General features: G+C 38.0%; 3 protein-coding genes and 1 long non-coding RNA gene across 7 annotated transcripts in view; 3 read left to right on the top strand and 1 right to left on the bottom strand.

The window, feature by feature from the left end:
- The window catches only part of LOC105387937, a 70,105-nt gene that overhangs the window by 41,094 nt on the left and 12,665 nt on the right, over positions 1-16,346 (top strand). For all 4 annotated transcript variants that reach the window (XR_005253929.2, XM_038108843.2, XM_038108848.2 and 1 more), the window contains exon 3: positions 10,251-10,392. Coding sequence is in view for 3 of the 4 variants with exons in the window: in XM_038108843.2 (XP_037964771.2) it covers positions 10,251-10,392 (142 nt within the window). In the remaining variant the exon portion in view is untranslated. The remainder of the gene's footprint in view (positions 1-10,250; positions 10,393-16,346) is intronic.
- LOC125489003 (THAP domain-containing protein 6-like) lies at positions 2,709-3,807 on the top strand. The gene is made up of 3 exons (XM_048623227.1): positions 2,709-2,846; positions 3,346-3,532; positions 3,688-3,807. Exons 1-3 carry the CDS (start codon positions 2,770-2,772, stop codon positions 3,784-3,786), a joined length of 363 nt encoding a protein of 120 aa, XP_048479184.1. The 5' UTR covers positions 2,709-2,769; the 3' UTR covers positions 3,787-3,807.
- LOC125489004 lies at positions 2,784-7,038 on the bottom strand. Its single transcript, XR_007266657.1, has 2 exons — positions 6,887-7,038; positions 2,784-2,844 (listed from the first exon to the last, which is right to left on the bottom strand). It is a non-coding gene; the product is annotated as an uncharacterized LOC125489004 (long non-coding RNA).
- On the top strand, positions 5,464-6,781 carry LOC125489002. Its single transcript, XM_048623226.1, has 2 exons — positions 5,464-6,575; positions 6,687-6,781. Exon 1 carries the CDS (start codon positions 5,504-5,506, stop codon positions 6,560-6,562), a length of 1,059 nt encoding a protein of 352 aa, XP_048479183.1. The 5' UTR covers positions 5,464-5,503; the 3' UTR covers positions 6,563-6,575; positions 6,687-6,781.

The raw sequence follows: 16,346 nt of genomic DNA, 5'->3' as shown, positions 1-16,346 counted from the left end.
CCCTCTAGCGCCTTTGGGATCGGATTAGGAATACTGAATAGCTAGGAATACGCTGCTGCTATCTCTATTGACACATTTGACATCCTGCTGATGCAACTGGCCACTAATACAGCTTAATAAATTGCTATTCACTGACCTGTCGGAATGCTGCAGATATATTGGAAACCATTACCTCATTGGCGTGTAATCCATACAAATATTTATGTAGAATTTAGGATTCAGCTTTACAGATTTTGTTTGTACCTTGTCATAGTTGTCATATTTCTGTCCCCAATCGCGATGGTTAGAGGTTTTATTTAAGAAAATCCTTTCTTTTATCAAAATTTATTGATTCAGCAAAACATTCACAGGAATCTGAGTCGTTAATGATATTTTTTTCTAACACCCTATATAGGTATTATACGAGAGAGTTCATCAGAAGTTCAATTCTTACCACATATACCACAAGTACCTACATACCTAGTTCCATTTACGAAATTGAATGTCGGTTGTAAATTTATTAAGTCTATTAAAATTTAATATCGTTTATATTACCGCAAAGAGACTCCTTAAAGGGTTCCAAGAATTTTCCACATTTACCATAAATACCATCCGTACCTGACAGGATAATTGAACACAATGACGCACCTCAACATTTAAAGACCCGTTCAGTGATCATCAATAACTTAATAAGGCCTCCGATATGAAAGCCGGTTGCGTATTTACAGAACAATCACTTGTAAATTGAAAACCAATCCCCGGGCGAAACGATCAAGACTTTCACTTCATAACTTAAAACCGCAAAGCTTCTTTAATATCCACACTTAAACATTCCTTGTGGCTTCCATCGTTTGACGAAATAATAATACAAATTAAATTCGTAATAAAATACCTAAATTGAAAGACCTCTTAGGGCGGATTCGACCAACGAAGAGTAACTTTTTACTCACGAGTAAACTACCAGTTACTCGCGAGTAAGCAGATTTTGCATTCTACCAAACCTGAAACCAAGATAAGTAGCTTATCCCAAGAATAAAATGTTATACCGCCAAAATTGACCGTGTAACGAGCTTATCCGAGAGTAATTTTGTAATGGCGGCAGCACATCAGCTGATTAGAAAACCGTCATAATGACATATAAACACATCTGTCAAAACATAAACAAAAGTACGTTAAAAGGCAAATTCTCAGAATAATAACAGCGAATAAAATATTAAAACATAAACAAATTTATACTATTATAATCCATTCAAACTAAGTTGGCATGTCATTTCTATTGCATGCTTTGAAACGCAGCTATTTTTATTTTAGTTGCATTACAGTTTCGTTCCTCGTTCATTCATGGTTCATTCAATTAATCATGGTATAACTTGGTAGAATGCTAATCAACTTATCCCAGATATTTACTCGCGTATAAATTTTATTCCGGTATAGTTATTCTCGTGTAACGTGATGTTTGGACGAATCCACCCTTAGTGAGAATATTCTCGGAGGTAAATTATTCTACTTGATAATAATTTCAAATCTATAGAAATCTTATTATGTTATTTGCCTCTGTTAAACAAAGTTTTATTTTTAAAAAATAGAGGCTATTGTCACTATCTATTATGACTGACAAAGCATAATTAGTGTTGACTTTTCACGGCTAGTTTGCCAAAGTACGCTTTATATCAAACACAAATGTATTATCCGTGTGTCGATTAACTACAGCAGTGGCCCGAGGATAGCTCCCTGCGGGGTCCGGTGCAAACTGCAGCAGAAATGTGCAGTCCAGCGATATTAAACCATGCCCAGAGTGCCCAGTTGTTATTATTGTTCGCATAAATCATACAAACCGATCGTTCAAATGTGACTGCACCGCAATTCGAACAAGGACGGTCACGTCGCTCGTACTGTGAGAGACTTGCCAACGTAGTTGCCCATTTGTTCACTGCTCTTAATAACTTCAACGTAAGTGTTCAGTTTGAATGGCAAGTGTTGTGTTTGTACTGACGTCCACTGTACGTAAGAGTAGAAGCCGTTGCATAAAGCACGGATTTACGTTTATTTGGTGTGTTGATTTAACTATGTATTTACTATTTTATTGTGTTCTGTTTTATCTTTCGTATTGTGGCGATTGCTTGGTTCAAAAACGCTTTTATGCTCGAGCTACCTTGGCCATTGTCCACTACTACGCATCTACCTACTAATTACGAATTAACTATTATTCCTTGCTTAAGGACACGGCACTGGCAATATTGAAAAGCAAACACTGTGAAAAAAATTGCACGGTGCAGCCAACAATCAGCCGTCGATAGTTACGTGCCCATTAGCCATAGCCGCTAAGCGTTCCCTCACATAATACGTTATGCACTACTTACGCACGGCCCGGAATCACCGCATAAATTACCGACATCGATACGAGAAAACTGCTATTAACAAGTATGCTTTAACGCGGCTGTTGTTGTTGCGCGTCGCTAGACCGAGTTATGCACAACTGTTTGCATACAAGTTGTGCAGTTGTGAGCGCCTTGGTGAAGTGCACACATTGTAACAAGCTCGCTCAGTAATTTTCACAATTAGTAAAGGGTATGGCTAATCTGTATGCAGTTGTGTCAGCGGGTGGGTTTGTATGAGGTTTACTTTGATTATATACAACCCTAGATTCCCCTTAGAAGAAGCCATTGCTGCCATACATAAACTGGGGCAAACTGCCCCCGTTACAAATTTCGCTCTACAGTGTCTATTGTGTCATCGCCGGTGCTACACATATTTGACAGTTGGCATTAATTTCGATTTTGTCCTTTTAAAATGCGTGTATGTGCTTTAAACGTGTGCAGAAATTACAAAGGTCGACTAAAAACGACACACAAGGTCACCTACCATCTGTAAGTAATGTATTAATATAAATAATTTAAGAAAGTAAATATTGATATAATTTTCTTCGGTGTTGCCAGTTTTTTCTTGAAAATAAATATACCAAAAAGTGAGTATAATTTATATTTACCGCTTGAATGTCCTATCGACACCCGGTCGACATGACAAGTGTACCATAAATAGTTTCGTGATTGGATTCTCAAAATTGAAATTAGGCACATACCTACCTTGAATTCATTAATAATGGATGGAATTTGCAAAACCTACGCATATATTAAAATCATTTTTTTTCTGCGTTTCGAAACGAAAACGAAAAAGTTTCGCTATTCTTTTGTCAACTGTATACCTAGATCATAATGTCTAAGTATTCGTGATAGTTTCCGCTGAGGCGAAATGGTATTCGACAAAACGTAAACTTTTACACAACTAAAGCTATCATAATTTTTATTATAGGTACAAAAGGTAATTTTATCACTTACAGTTTAAATTCTAATATACATGTATTATCAGGATACCGAATGATCCCATTATAAGAAGCAAATGGGTAGAAATAATTAGAAAAAGCCGTGGAGAGGACTACTGGAAACCAGCAAAATCCACAGTGATCTGCTCTGATCATTTCCACCACAAAGATCTATATTACACAAAAAATCAGACAGGACTCCGAAGACTGAAAAAGGGAGTGTTACCGAGCAAAGTAAGATTCCCAGGCATTATTCTTATCCTAGACATTCGAGAGGTCGTGTCAAACTGGTCAATGAATTCAAAATAAATAATAATGCAACAATGTATACCCTTTTTGCAACACCTTTTATTACCAGCTACCTACAATATTTAAATTCCACATTCCAGGCATTATTTGTATTACCAGCTAAGTCTGAAGAAAGCGCTAGCTCTGGCGAAGAAGCAGAAGCAATAAGTGAAGGATTTAGCAAACAGCCGGTTAGTTAGGCCTACAATTAATTACATTGATAAAGTCCTGTCATTAATATTAATACATCCTACTAATATTATAAATGCGAAAGTTTTAGCGTATGTGTGTATGTTTGTTACTTATTTACGTCAAAACGGCTGAACCAATTTTAATGAAATTTGGTATGGAGTTAGCTGATACCCAGGACACATAGGCTACTTTTTATTGCGGAATTCCCACTAGAAAACTTTTTAATGCGAAGCAAAGCTCGCGGGAACAGCTACTAAATTATATAGGTAGCATGATAATTTTTTGTCTACAAGATTTTTTTTATCTAAATTTTTAGACGCCTTCCACATCAAATCAATATGAAAAAAAAACCACAGAAACAGATGACCAACCAATTTTTCCTTCAACTCCTAAAACATCAAAAGTAGACCAGACGGAAATTGAAGACTTTTCAGACTTAGATTCTGTTTTTGATACCCCAAAAAAAGCCAAGTTGAGAAAACAGTTAAGAAAAAAAATAGCACTTCAGAAAAGATACATACTTAAAATTCAGTCGCTCAGGCGCAAAAATTTGCGACTCAAAAAAAAACTAGCCTCGTTCAAACAAATTCTTGAGACTTTAAAAACAGAAAGATATATTAACGATGACACTCATGACGTTTTGAGTAGTAACGTATTTGCTGCAGACTTGTATGCTAAAATGAAGAAAAAAATACAAGGAAAATCTAAAAAGCCTGCGTCAAAATACGAACCAGAATTTAGAAAATTTTGCTTGACCCTCCATTTTTTGTCGCCTAACGCTTATAGATACATTAGAAATAAATTTGAAACTTGTCTCCCTCATCCAAAGACAATATCAAAATGGTATGCAAATATTGATGGCTCCCCTGGCTTAACAGATGATGCATTTAAGATATTAGAAGCTAAAAGAAAACAGTCTAATGCTAATATGACCTGTGCATTAATTGCTGATGAAATGGCTATCAGACAGCAAAGGTGCTTTAACCGACAAACTAAGCAAGATGAAGGCCTTGTTGATATGGGAACTGGTCCTAATGAGAACCTTAATGTAAAAGCTTCCGAAGCTTATGCGTTTATGCTGGTATCATTAAATGAGTCATGGAAATTACCAGTAGCCTATTTTTTAATTCACGGATTGACAGGAGAACAAAAGGCAAACATAATTAATACAATACTGAGCCGATGCTATGAAGTTGGAGTTGATGTCGTGTCTTTGACATTTGATGGACACAGTACTAACGTATCAGCAATGAAGGTACTATAGGTTGTAATCTTCATGACCCTAAAAATCTCAAAACTTCATTTAAACACCCATGCGCTAATTATGAGGTGGCTGTCTTTTTGGATTTCTGTCATATGTTAAAGCTTATACGAAATCATTTCGAATTGAAAGAAACCTTTATGCATGAAGATAAGGAAATAAAGTGGGACTATATTAAGAAACTTGAAGAAATGCAAGAGCAAATTGGTTTGAATTTGGCAAACCGATTGACCAAAAAGCATGTACATTTCAGAAACTCCATAATGAATGTGAAACTTGCTACCCAACTGCTGAGTAGAAGTGTCTCAAAAGCAATTGAGTTTTGCCGACAAGAACTTAAACTTCCTGGTTTTGAAAATAGTGAAGCAACCGAAAAATTTATTATGATAATGAACAACATTTTTGATATTTTCAACTCCCGAAACTTCAGTTCCCATGGCTTTAAACGTCCAATTATTCCAATAATGAAAGATGAAGTTTTTGCGGAGTTACAAGAAGCCAAAGATATGATATTGAGTCTCAACATAAAAGTTTCTAGAAAAAGAACTTATAAAGAGCACCAAACCTCTAAGAAAATCACACTAAAAACTTGTACACCTATACTAAAATCCCCTTGCTTCACCGGGTTTCTTGGAGTTCTTGTGTGTATTAAAAGTTTGGAATCGTTATATGAGACTCTAATTGAATCCAACAGGCTGCGGTACTTGACCACGTATAGATTAAGTCAAGACCATATTGAACTGTTTTTCGGATCAATTCGAATGCATGGCGGACACAACGACAACCCAAATGCTCGTCAGTTCAAAGGCATTTACAGAAAACTTCTGTGTCACATGGAACTAAAATCAGCGGAATCGGGTAATTGTGTCCCCTTAGAGCACATATCTATTTTGATGTGTTCTTCCGCGCTAAAATCGATAAATGAAACCGCTGCTTCAACGCGGCCAGATGATGATGAGGCCGAAACCAGTGAACAGGAATCTTTAGGTGAAAACCTGGAACGTGCGTCACAATTGTTACACAACACACAGTTTTGGGAGTACAAAGAACAGGTGGTAGGATACATCGCTGGTTATGTCGCAAGGAGCTTATTAAAAAAAATCAAATGTACTGCGTGTATTGAATCCCTGCTGGCAAAAGAAAAAAAAGTATTTCACAAATTTGTAAGTGTGAGAGATGAAGGAGGTTTGGTGTACGCCTCACAAGATACGTACGATATTTGCAAAATTACTGAAGAAGTTTTGAGAAAATATATGTGTGTACAGGATTTCAAAATGACCAGTATAATACATGCAAAGATAATGTACACAGTATTGAAAAAAAATGTAGGCAATAACAACTTCTTTGCTGTCACAACTGAGCATATTTGTGGTTCACTGCACCAAATAAATATAATAAGATTGGTGGCAGAAAAATATTTGATGATACGATGTTATCACATGTGTAAATTAGACAACTTAACCAGTAATGTAAATTCAAAAAGAAAATTATTTAAAAAGCAAATTCAAAGAGAAGGAAATTAATAACATGAAGAAGGTAAGGCAACCATAATTAATTTTATAGTAATAAAATAATATAATATATTAGATTTTAGCTGAAATTTGAAAAACCATCTAGAGTGTTTATTTTGCCATTTCTTCCCCTCAGTGACCGAGCATTTGTGAAATGATATTTTGACAGTCGACAAATAATTGTAATAAATACGCTGTAAAAAGCGAGTGGTGCGGTGGTAACTAGGGTGAGTCGGATAAATCATACTATTAACGTATTTTAACTAATTTAAATTTCCCTAAGAATATCACCACATTATTATGAATTTTCTACCAACTTAGTAGAATTTTACTTACGTTGCCACACTTTTTCATGCACTCAATGACATGACAGAAGGGAATGACAGTACAGTCACGTAAAAAAGTAATAAAATATTGGCCTGTTTACTATGTAGGCGATGTATGAGATGAGTCCGTCTAGGGTTGTAAATGGTCGAAGGAGGTTTATTGCTTACTTACGCTGCGATAACTTTCTTGTATGTAGATTTCCGTGTTCCTATTTGTCATGTATTTAGTCTGGTATAGCTGTAGAATTATCGCTTTTAATTTGTAAATACGTGTTCAAATAATAAATGTCTTCTGTCCGTGATTGATATAATCAAGACTTCGTGCGGATTATTTAACGGGATGTGCAGGTTTTTTACTACATGGTGTTACTTAGGTATAATTAAATTGCGTTTCTGCTCTGATTGTGAAGCAGACATTTTTTAAAACTCTATTAAATCATATACTTATTGATTACTTATAATTGTTGACGGTATTATGAATATTGCATTGAAATAAGGTTTATAAATAATAATACACACACACACGCACTCACGCCTTGTACGGTAAGGTGCAGAGAAACCTGACCCCCTCTCATAGTAACAATGTTTCTGAGAGGGGTCAGGTCTTTCTGCCCTTTACTGTACTAATGTACTCCCTTGCGGCAGGGTAGGCAGAGGTGCATTGCTGCACCCACTTTTCGCCAGAGTGTTATGTTAGTCCCAATGTAATAGGGGCGGGCCTATTGCCATTTTACGGGCACATCCAAGACCCGAGAACAAATATCTGTGTTTAAACAAATATCTGCCCCAGCCGGGAATCGAACCCGGGACCATCGGCTCAGTAGTCAGGTCACTAACCACTACGCCATTCAGTCGTCTAATCTCGAATAATAATAAATAAGGCACAAGTAACATAATTCTAGCCTAACACTGTATATAGCATGGGTTGTTACATCTAAACAATGAGAAGTGACCAAACGCAGCCACAATCGAGTAATTAGTGTCGCGAATCAACATAGCAGACGTGGTCTGTAGACTAGACAAACTATAGACAAACACAATACACTAGCTAGTATACAGGATGTCATTTTATGAGGGAACTGCTCATCAGAAGGTTAATGTGCCCGACACGATAGCAATACAGGACCAACTCTCAAGTCGCGAAAAAAATATATATTTCGTGTTGGCTAGGCAGTTCTAAATTTCTACTAAGGAGCAGTTTCAGCGTTTATCCCATAATGATTGCCAAACAAAACAGTCCCAACATCGGAGTACTGAAAATGAAAATCATAATTATCATTTATACCATTGTTGCTTGACAGCGTCCATGTTCAATTAGTTTGGTCGATCACTCCCACCGGCGTATCGCGTAATGTACGGCTGTGTTCGTCCGGACGTCAGTGTGAGTATAACCTGACCAGGTGACTCTGGTCTCGGCTGTGTTTGTGGTAGACAAAGGAGGAGAGACGTTTGGCGGCTGACCACATAGAAACCAGTAATAATTAGATAAATAAAATTCGCGAATTTCTAAAAGTCTGCTGCACTGACATCATCGACTGAAAATTGAAATGTATGTAAGACCATTTAAAAATAAAAAGACCCTAAGGACAACTCTTCTTCAAATATTTTAAAATTACACTGAACATTTCCAAAAGATAGCTACAGAAAAAGTATTATAAATGATGCTCGACGCGACGTAAGGTACTCTTTCATAAACCGAGTAGTGGTAAAAGTTGATACTGGACTCGAGCTTAGAAGGCGTTTGTCGGCACAAATAAACCGCCGCAATTTAAAAGTAGCTTCCGTTTACCATCCCACACAAGTTTTCCGCCGGAAATAGATCTCACCTAGAAAGTCAACCGAAGAGGACCTTTTCTATTTGCACGCTGTTGCGAGAAAATTATATAAATAGACAAACTCAGTAATAGAATTTACTACTCATTTATTTATCATTATTCCCAAAGAATCCGAATCGTGTTTTATTTCAAATAGATATTTACGGCAAGGGACCTAAATGAAAATTAAACATTATAGGTATGTAGTTACATAATGTAAGCTGAAGTAAATCTTACAATTCAATATTTTATTAAATAAATCACTACACATTCATTCTGATGATGTTATGACCCTTCAAGCGCGACAGAATATGGCATGGTCAAGCAGTAAATTGTAAGCACAGTGGTTATTTCGCGTTTCCCCGAATGGAAGTCTGTAATTGATGTTTCCCAGCGGCTTGTGCAATGCAGTGTGCGAATCATGTGCCACCTGCATTTCACTGTTGTGCGACTTCCGTCTATTACCTTACAGACGAATGTCTGGATTGTAGATATTGTGATGAACCAGCTGCCGCTACATGGGTCCGTTATCGACGTTGATATACGTTATTTTATATCTTGATTTGCCATAAATACGGCCCGAGCTTCGACATCTGAAATAAAGGTCTTTTGGCATTACATTGTAATTCAGTAAGACAGCAAGAGTATCCCGAAAATTATAGACTTTCTTTTCATCTCGTGCCTTTTTAATGTTCCTACAATCAAGGAATTTGTAATATACCGTAGATTTAATCTTTTGCCATCTATCTTTATATTCTGAGCTGCTTCGTACATTCACTCGTAGGCAAGACGTACCTTCTGTAACAAAACGTTGTGCAAAGGAACTTCAATCACGTAACCAGAATAAAGTGAGGCCTTTGCAACTGGCAGCAGCTATAACGAGCTTATCCGCCTTGGGGAATTGATTTTTCATGCCGAATACGGAACTTGAGATTTATACCCGCGCCCGGGCGGTGCCAATGTTTGCAACTTTGATATTGTGTTTAAATGATTGTATTTCCTTCATTTCCTCGCAGAGATTGAGAGCCGACTTTCTGAATAACTTGGTTTTCTTTGAACGTTGGATTAATCATTGTAATGTCTTAAATGTTTGCGTGTTGTTCTAAAGTGCTGAGTAGATTGATTGTTTGTTGTTTTGTCGTTTAATTTTAATGCTCTTGGCAGAAATTGAAATAGTGTTTATCATAATGATTGATTAATAATTGTTCACGATAAAAGTGTCCTTTGCCTACTTTGTATTGTTATGTGTTTTTCCATGTTGTGTATTCTTGAAGGCGAATAAAACTATTTCTTTCTTTCTTTGTTCTGCTTACTTACCTTTATATTATGGCCGAATACTTGAATAGGTTACAATGGCAGTTTTATTTATACTCTGGGGGGATACATATAACCTAGTTGTATACTTAGTTTTATATGTAGGTATACTTACAATATTTTTATTTATTATTTAAAAAAACAATAATGCATAGTATCTAACGCCAGACACGCATTCATGGTAAGGTTAGTTTTTTTCAAAAATGTATAAATATTCCAACTAAACCCCATCTCTTTTGCCTGCAGGTGTCGAGCAAGCCGTACCAGCCGCCATCTAGCGGCGAGCTGACGAAGCTGTGCAACCACAAGCGGAAACTGCTGGCCACGCTGTCGGCGCGCGCGCAGTCCCCCGCCACGCCGCCGCCCCCGCCCGCGGAACAGATTAAAGGTAATTTGGATCATCATCATCATCACGGCCCATCACTTCCCCACTGCTGGGGCAGGAGTCTCCTACCAATGAAGGAAGGGTTTCAGGCCTAGTCCACCACGCTGGCCTTGTATAGAATACATAAAAATAAGTGAACAAAATAATTTGTCGCCTTTGCAAATAGTGAATTACGGTTAGTACACCAAAGTGTACCTATATGTTCAGATGAAAGTGACAACAAAAGGTCTCCCACTCAGCATGTGCCACGATACTGTGGGTATAATCTTAGTATCATGTTATACTGAAGTCATTATTCACTACTCATTTTGTACAACGGCAATGAAGTAAAAAGCTTATCCTTATTTTGATAACAACCATAAAAGATTCTCCAAACGTTTCAAAATAATTGATCTTTCAATTTCAAGTTAGAAGACAGGCTCATTCAAATAAACAAATTACGCAACGAAACTTGATCCTCCATTCGGCGAATAAACAGACGAAATGAGATAAGATAACAATAAACAAATTATTATTCATGTCATAAGGAGGGAGAAGGCTCGACAGAAGGAAATTGCTGAAGAAATATAAGGAGGTGAAATGTATTTAGTCAGTAAAAGTGGCATTCACTCGCAGGCAGCCGGGCGGAACGGACGTCTTGCCTTATTTTCATTTCCCCACTCTCTTTATTTCCCGTCGCAGGAAGGAAACTGCTCCACTTTTTTACATTAATTAACGAGCGCAATATTCTTTGCTCTCGCAAAAATCAAAAGATGTTTTTAAAAGGGTGTGCATTCATGCAAATTTAACAGTATCTAAACTAAAATCTGTACCAAAAAAACCCTCTACATAGAACCATGTTAAAATTATAGTAAACACAGTTTATACAAGAATAAGCGTTAACAGCAATGCGACAACATTAAGGCCGGTACATAATAACGTCTAGAAATTAACTGCAGTGATCACGGCACAGTTTACGGCGTCGTTTGAGCTGCGTCGCTTTTGTTTAGGGGTCTGTTTAACGGTTGCGTGGTTCCGTAGTTACGTGAAATGTCCCCAACCACCCTCGGCCGTTTACCTTTTCAAAGAGCTGTGTCCAAGTTAATTTGCTTTCGCTCTGCACGGTCTAGTCTATTAATAACGTGAATCTATCTGCCACTTAAGCGGCTTTGTGCCCGTCAAATTAAACTTTGAGTTGGAATATCTCCTTTCTTTGTAAGGACTCTAATTTAAATTGTTAGCTGAAGTGTATTTTAGTGTATAGTTAGTGTCTTTTATTTAGAATGTCTATTGCGCAGGTGGTACATTACATACAATGTACATTTTACAGCAGATAATTACCTCACTCGGGAAGGCCCGGTGTTTAGTCAGAATTGGAATATTTTTCCTCCTAAGTATAACGATTTAATTTATAATTATGCTATTAAACAAAACGAAAAAATTACAAAGCAACATTAACTTAAAAGAGAAACATAATCGCCGTGAAACAACACCACAATCAGCGGCTTTCAGCCGAAATTTTCTATTCAATTTGCGAACCCCATTTAAAGGCTATAACCGGGAAATCTCATCGCATTCTTTCGCACGCGGAAGTCTGCGCTATTGGGCTCGCCGGGAGCATTATTATCCGATTAACGGCCGCCCCGCGTTCCGGCTGCGATCCCGGGGGACACTCTAGGACTAGTCCTATATGACGAAAAACTAAGGGTCACTTGCACAAACATATTAAATCTAGATTTAGTGTCAAATCTCGATTTAAGAAACGTCAATCCATATAAATTGATGGCCTAAATCGAGATTTAACACTAAATCTAGATTTAATACGTTTGTACAAGTCGCCATAAGTTTAGGACCGCTGCTGCGCAAGCCACGACTCTATCTCGTTGTTAAACGTGCCGATTGCACGACAGCTCTCGTTCGTCCGTTTTTTGTCATTATAGAGTAACCCTGCCGAGCCACGGACCTCCTTCATCCAATTACCCAGGAGTGTGAACCGGGACAGAGTAATCAGAGCCAGAGGAATCAGTAGAGAGGCTGGGGAATGAGGACTATGATTTGGTGTAGTATTTTCGAAGTCGTAGAATTGAGAATTATTTATTAGTGTGTACTATGAAGCCACTGTGTTGTTGGTTGCACTACAGAAAGTGGTATTTACCGGGCTGTATGCCGCCCACGCTCGTATGACACTGATATGTCTGGATATTGACTCTAATGATATATTTGGATTTGTGTGGGGAGGTGTTTGCCTGTTGTGGTTGTACACGGTAAATAAACACATGCTGCCGAAGTGATATATCAAACAAACACTTATTGATAATGGGGGGGTTGAAGGACTGAATAGAAGGGTTCGTGTTTTTTGAAATGGCATAATAAATAAAATAAAATGTAAACCCAAGCATAAATTGAAGATAAATCCTTCTTGGAATTTCGAATTAGATTTCATGAGGTCCTGAATTTTTCATGAGGGTTTTAATACGGCAATAAACTGTTTACGTTCGGGCTTTGATTGTCTGCTGCTTACAGCGATTTAAGTGCTCTTTAGAGTTTCCTTTCCGCGTTATAGTGATGCCCGTAGCTAGAGAAACGGTACTTTATAATTACAATTTAAAATACTGCTGCTATAAGTAGTATTAAACACGTGTAGTGCGCAGAACCGCTTTGTCCAAGTTAAACAAACTCGAAAGCGTATATATTTCTTATTATCTTAAGAGTGAGAAGAGGTTGCGCTAGAAGGAGTTATTCTTAACAAAGCGGGTAGAAGCGGTCTCTTTGTAGCAAAGTGGCAGCGAGGGGGTGGCACAGGGGGGTGGGAGGGGGTGCATTTAGTGCAGTTTGAATACCGGGAGCTGCACTCCGTCAGCGAGCAACAACCCCACCCCGCCCATTGTCCTCTAACTGTTTACGCTCCAACATAAACCGTTTATTATGTTTTTAAACTTAAATATTTCGCGCTAAAGGGTTAGTAATTTAATCGGGCCGTAGTACTCGAGGGCACTTACACCCTAATCAGAACACACGGCGTCGTGTGTTTACGCAGTAGTTGACCCCACTCGCGGTAATGGCGCGATCGGTCCCGCGTTGGGCGCCACTCATTAAGGCGCCGTTCCGCGTCCGCTTCCCGCCCGTTTTCATGTTGTTATCGTCTATTTGGAGTCGTTAATTACGACCACAGTAAGGAATTAAATTGTCCGTCCCCCGGTGCCGGTATGAATTATTTATATTTTTAAAAAGATGTCGAGGAGCAAAATTGTAGCGAACGGCGCGAGGCGGCAAAAGAGGATGACGTGGACTAGATTAGCCCGGGTTCGTTACTGGAGGTACGGGGTTGCGTAATTACCGTAAAGGAAGTTGGCCGTTTAGAGCAAACAAAAAGATGGTCGGCGATCGGTCTGCGGAACAAAGGGCGGGCGTAATTTGAAACAATCGGCGGTGCCGGGCCGGCCGGCGCGCGCCCCGCGCCACTATTGATCTGACGAGCCCCGCCCCCCGCGCCCCGCGCGCCGCGCCGCCACCCACCCACTACCCCTATTTTAATTGCAAATCTACCAGATAATGTGCAAATAGATAACGGCATTATACCTCGGCTCGCTAACTAATTATGAAGCTATCGAATCACGAGATGACACAGTTTTGTTGTTGATTACGTCTCGCGTCCCTCCTTTGTTCTTGTTGGTTTTTGCGTGAGTAATTGATTGATTTTAGAATTAGTTGAGTGGTTTATTTATGATGATGTTCATAAATGATTGATTGTGAGGGATGCGGTGGGTAGATAGGGGCTGGTGCGATGCGGTGGTGTTAATAAGTGGTTGCCGCGGCGGCGGCGGCAGCGGCGGCGGGACGCAGATTCTGATTTCCCACTTTCTCCCTAAATCGTCCGGCGCTCTTTGTAACCCGATCTTGATAAACGGAATGTTTTAATAGAATTTATTATCATATTGGAATTGAGAATTTAAATTTAATTGTTGTTGCGGCATTTACATAATTTTATGTAAGGCCATTACAAACGTAATAAGTAATTACGAAGGCAAGATATAAAGTTAATTACAAACTTAACTGCAGTTGTATGTAAGTTTTAACCTTATAATTAGGCGTGTTACATACGAATGTGCCGTAATTTATTTTAATTATATTTTACCATGGCGGGTTAACGCATGTACAATTACGTATATACCTATGTACGTACATAAAAATGCAGCGTAACCACGGGTGATTCGTTTTCGAGTCACCTGCAATGCAAGTGCATTGCAAATAGTGACTAGTAGTAATCCCACGGGACCACTTCAAAAGAAACATATAGATACAAGGATATTTGTATACCTATACATAAAAGTTTATTTTAATCAATGGTTTAAACATGATATGGAGAGTAAATGAGAAACATGAACCCCGAGTTTATCCGAGGGTTGCCGTGTTAGTGGTCACGATTCTAGCTGTTTAAATTCTAATTTGCAATTAAATCAAATATGTATCTATGCTAATATTGTAAATAGGTCTGTGGGGTCGTGGGTGTTGATCTCTGTAGCTACTGAATGTATTGGTAAAATAAACCAATATATTGAATATAACTCTAGGGCTTTTATTCTGGAATATCCACTGGGTTCTTTTAAAGAACGCGGCAAAAGTTAGATGCTTACTTATATTATTTTAATGTAATGATTATTATTATTATTAATGATTATTAGAGGATGAGCTATATGGGTTTCTTAAAAATAATTCGAATAAGCATTAAAGAATCAACAAATACACAAAGAAAGCTGACGCCACCATGTTTGATTGCTGCTAACACTTAATTGAAAGCCATTTAAACATCGAAACAGACACCAGTAGCTTCTCTGTTAAGATAAACAAAACTTAAGTTACCAATTAAAACGCTCAAACAAAGAGCGTAGGTACAAAGTGTGAGATGAGCCGTCGGTTTAGATAAACGATAGGAACTAGATGGAGTGTCTGTGCAAAAGAAACGTCTCGACAAATTTTATTAACACCCCACTTCTACAACTGAACTCTTAATTTAATTAGTTGGGCTAGATTGCTCTTGCTAGGCAAAATTTGTGACTTTATTCATTAGTACAATGGTTATCATTAGGTTGAACTTAAAAATGTTTGAGAGTAAACAAAATGCAAACAGTTTTTCGCTTTGTTTTTTATGCGACACGCCATCTTATTCGTATCTCGTTAATCTAAGCTAAAAGTGTGTGATGAGCCGTCAGTTTAGACTAAGCACAGAGAGTATCTAGTCGCAATAACAGACGTAATGGGTCGGACGAGACCGTCTGGTCGTCTGAAGAACGGACAAAGTCACTCCAGTCTCAATGACACGGCCACCTGACCCCTACGATCACACGCCACTAAGCGAATATAACCCCTAAAATAAGACGCTTAGATGTGGTGAAGTTGATGTAGTTTCGAGTTCACGGGACAAGCGGTATGTAAACGAGTCGTACTTTGTATAAAAGTTCGCTTTTTATGGCCTCACAGAAAGTTAAACTTAAATGTCTATTTAATACTTTTTGCGACGTTTATCGCGCTTTAAATAGCAATGAAATGTTGTTTTAGTTGTATTGTGCGGGGCATTTTATATGCTGATAGTTTGAGATCGTTTTTTTTGCCGATTGGGTGGTATTTCTTCGACTAAACACCATAAAGATATTTTCTTTTAGTTCTATAGGATGAATCACAAAATGGACTTAATAAATTTTAATTATAGCAAATACTATATTAATACAAATAGCTACAAGATGTTTACGATTAGCTAAACGTCGCGTCCAGACTTGATGAAGTTACAAATGAGTTACAAACCGCTGCAAGACATTTTCATCCCTTTTCACCCTCCATCTTAAAGCTATTAAGAAAACTTGGGAGTTTTACTAAGTCTTAAAATAAGAATTTGTAACTTATGACGGCGGTACTTTGAAAGGAATCGATTTAAGTTAGGTTTCTTTCTTGTTGGTTGGGTTAATTAATTAATTCTTCAACAT

The sequence above is a fragment of the Plutella xylostella genome, chromosome 9 (assembly GCF_932276165.1).
Source record: "Plutella xylostella chromosome 9, ilPluXylo3.1, whole genome shotgun sequence".
In the NCBI taxonomy this organism is placed as follows: domain Eukaryota; kingdom Metazoa; phylum Arthropoda; class Insecta; order Lepidoptera; family Plutellidae; genus Plutella; species Plutella xylostella.
The sequence above is the reverse complement of the archived record's forward strand: the minus strand, read 5'-3'. Positions and strand labels throughout refer to the sequence as shown.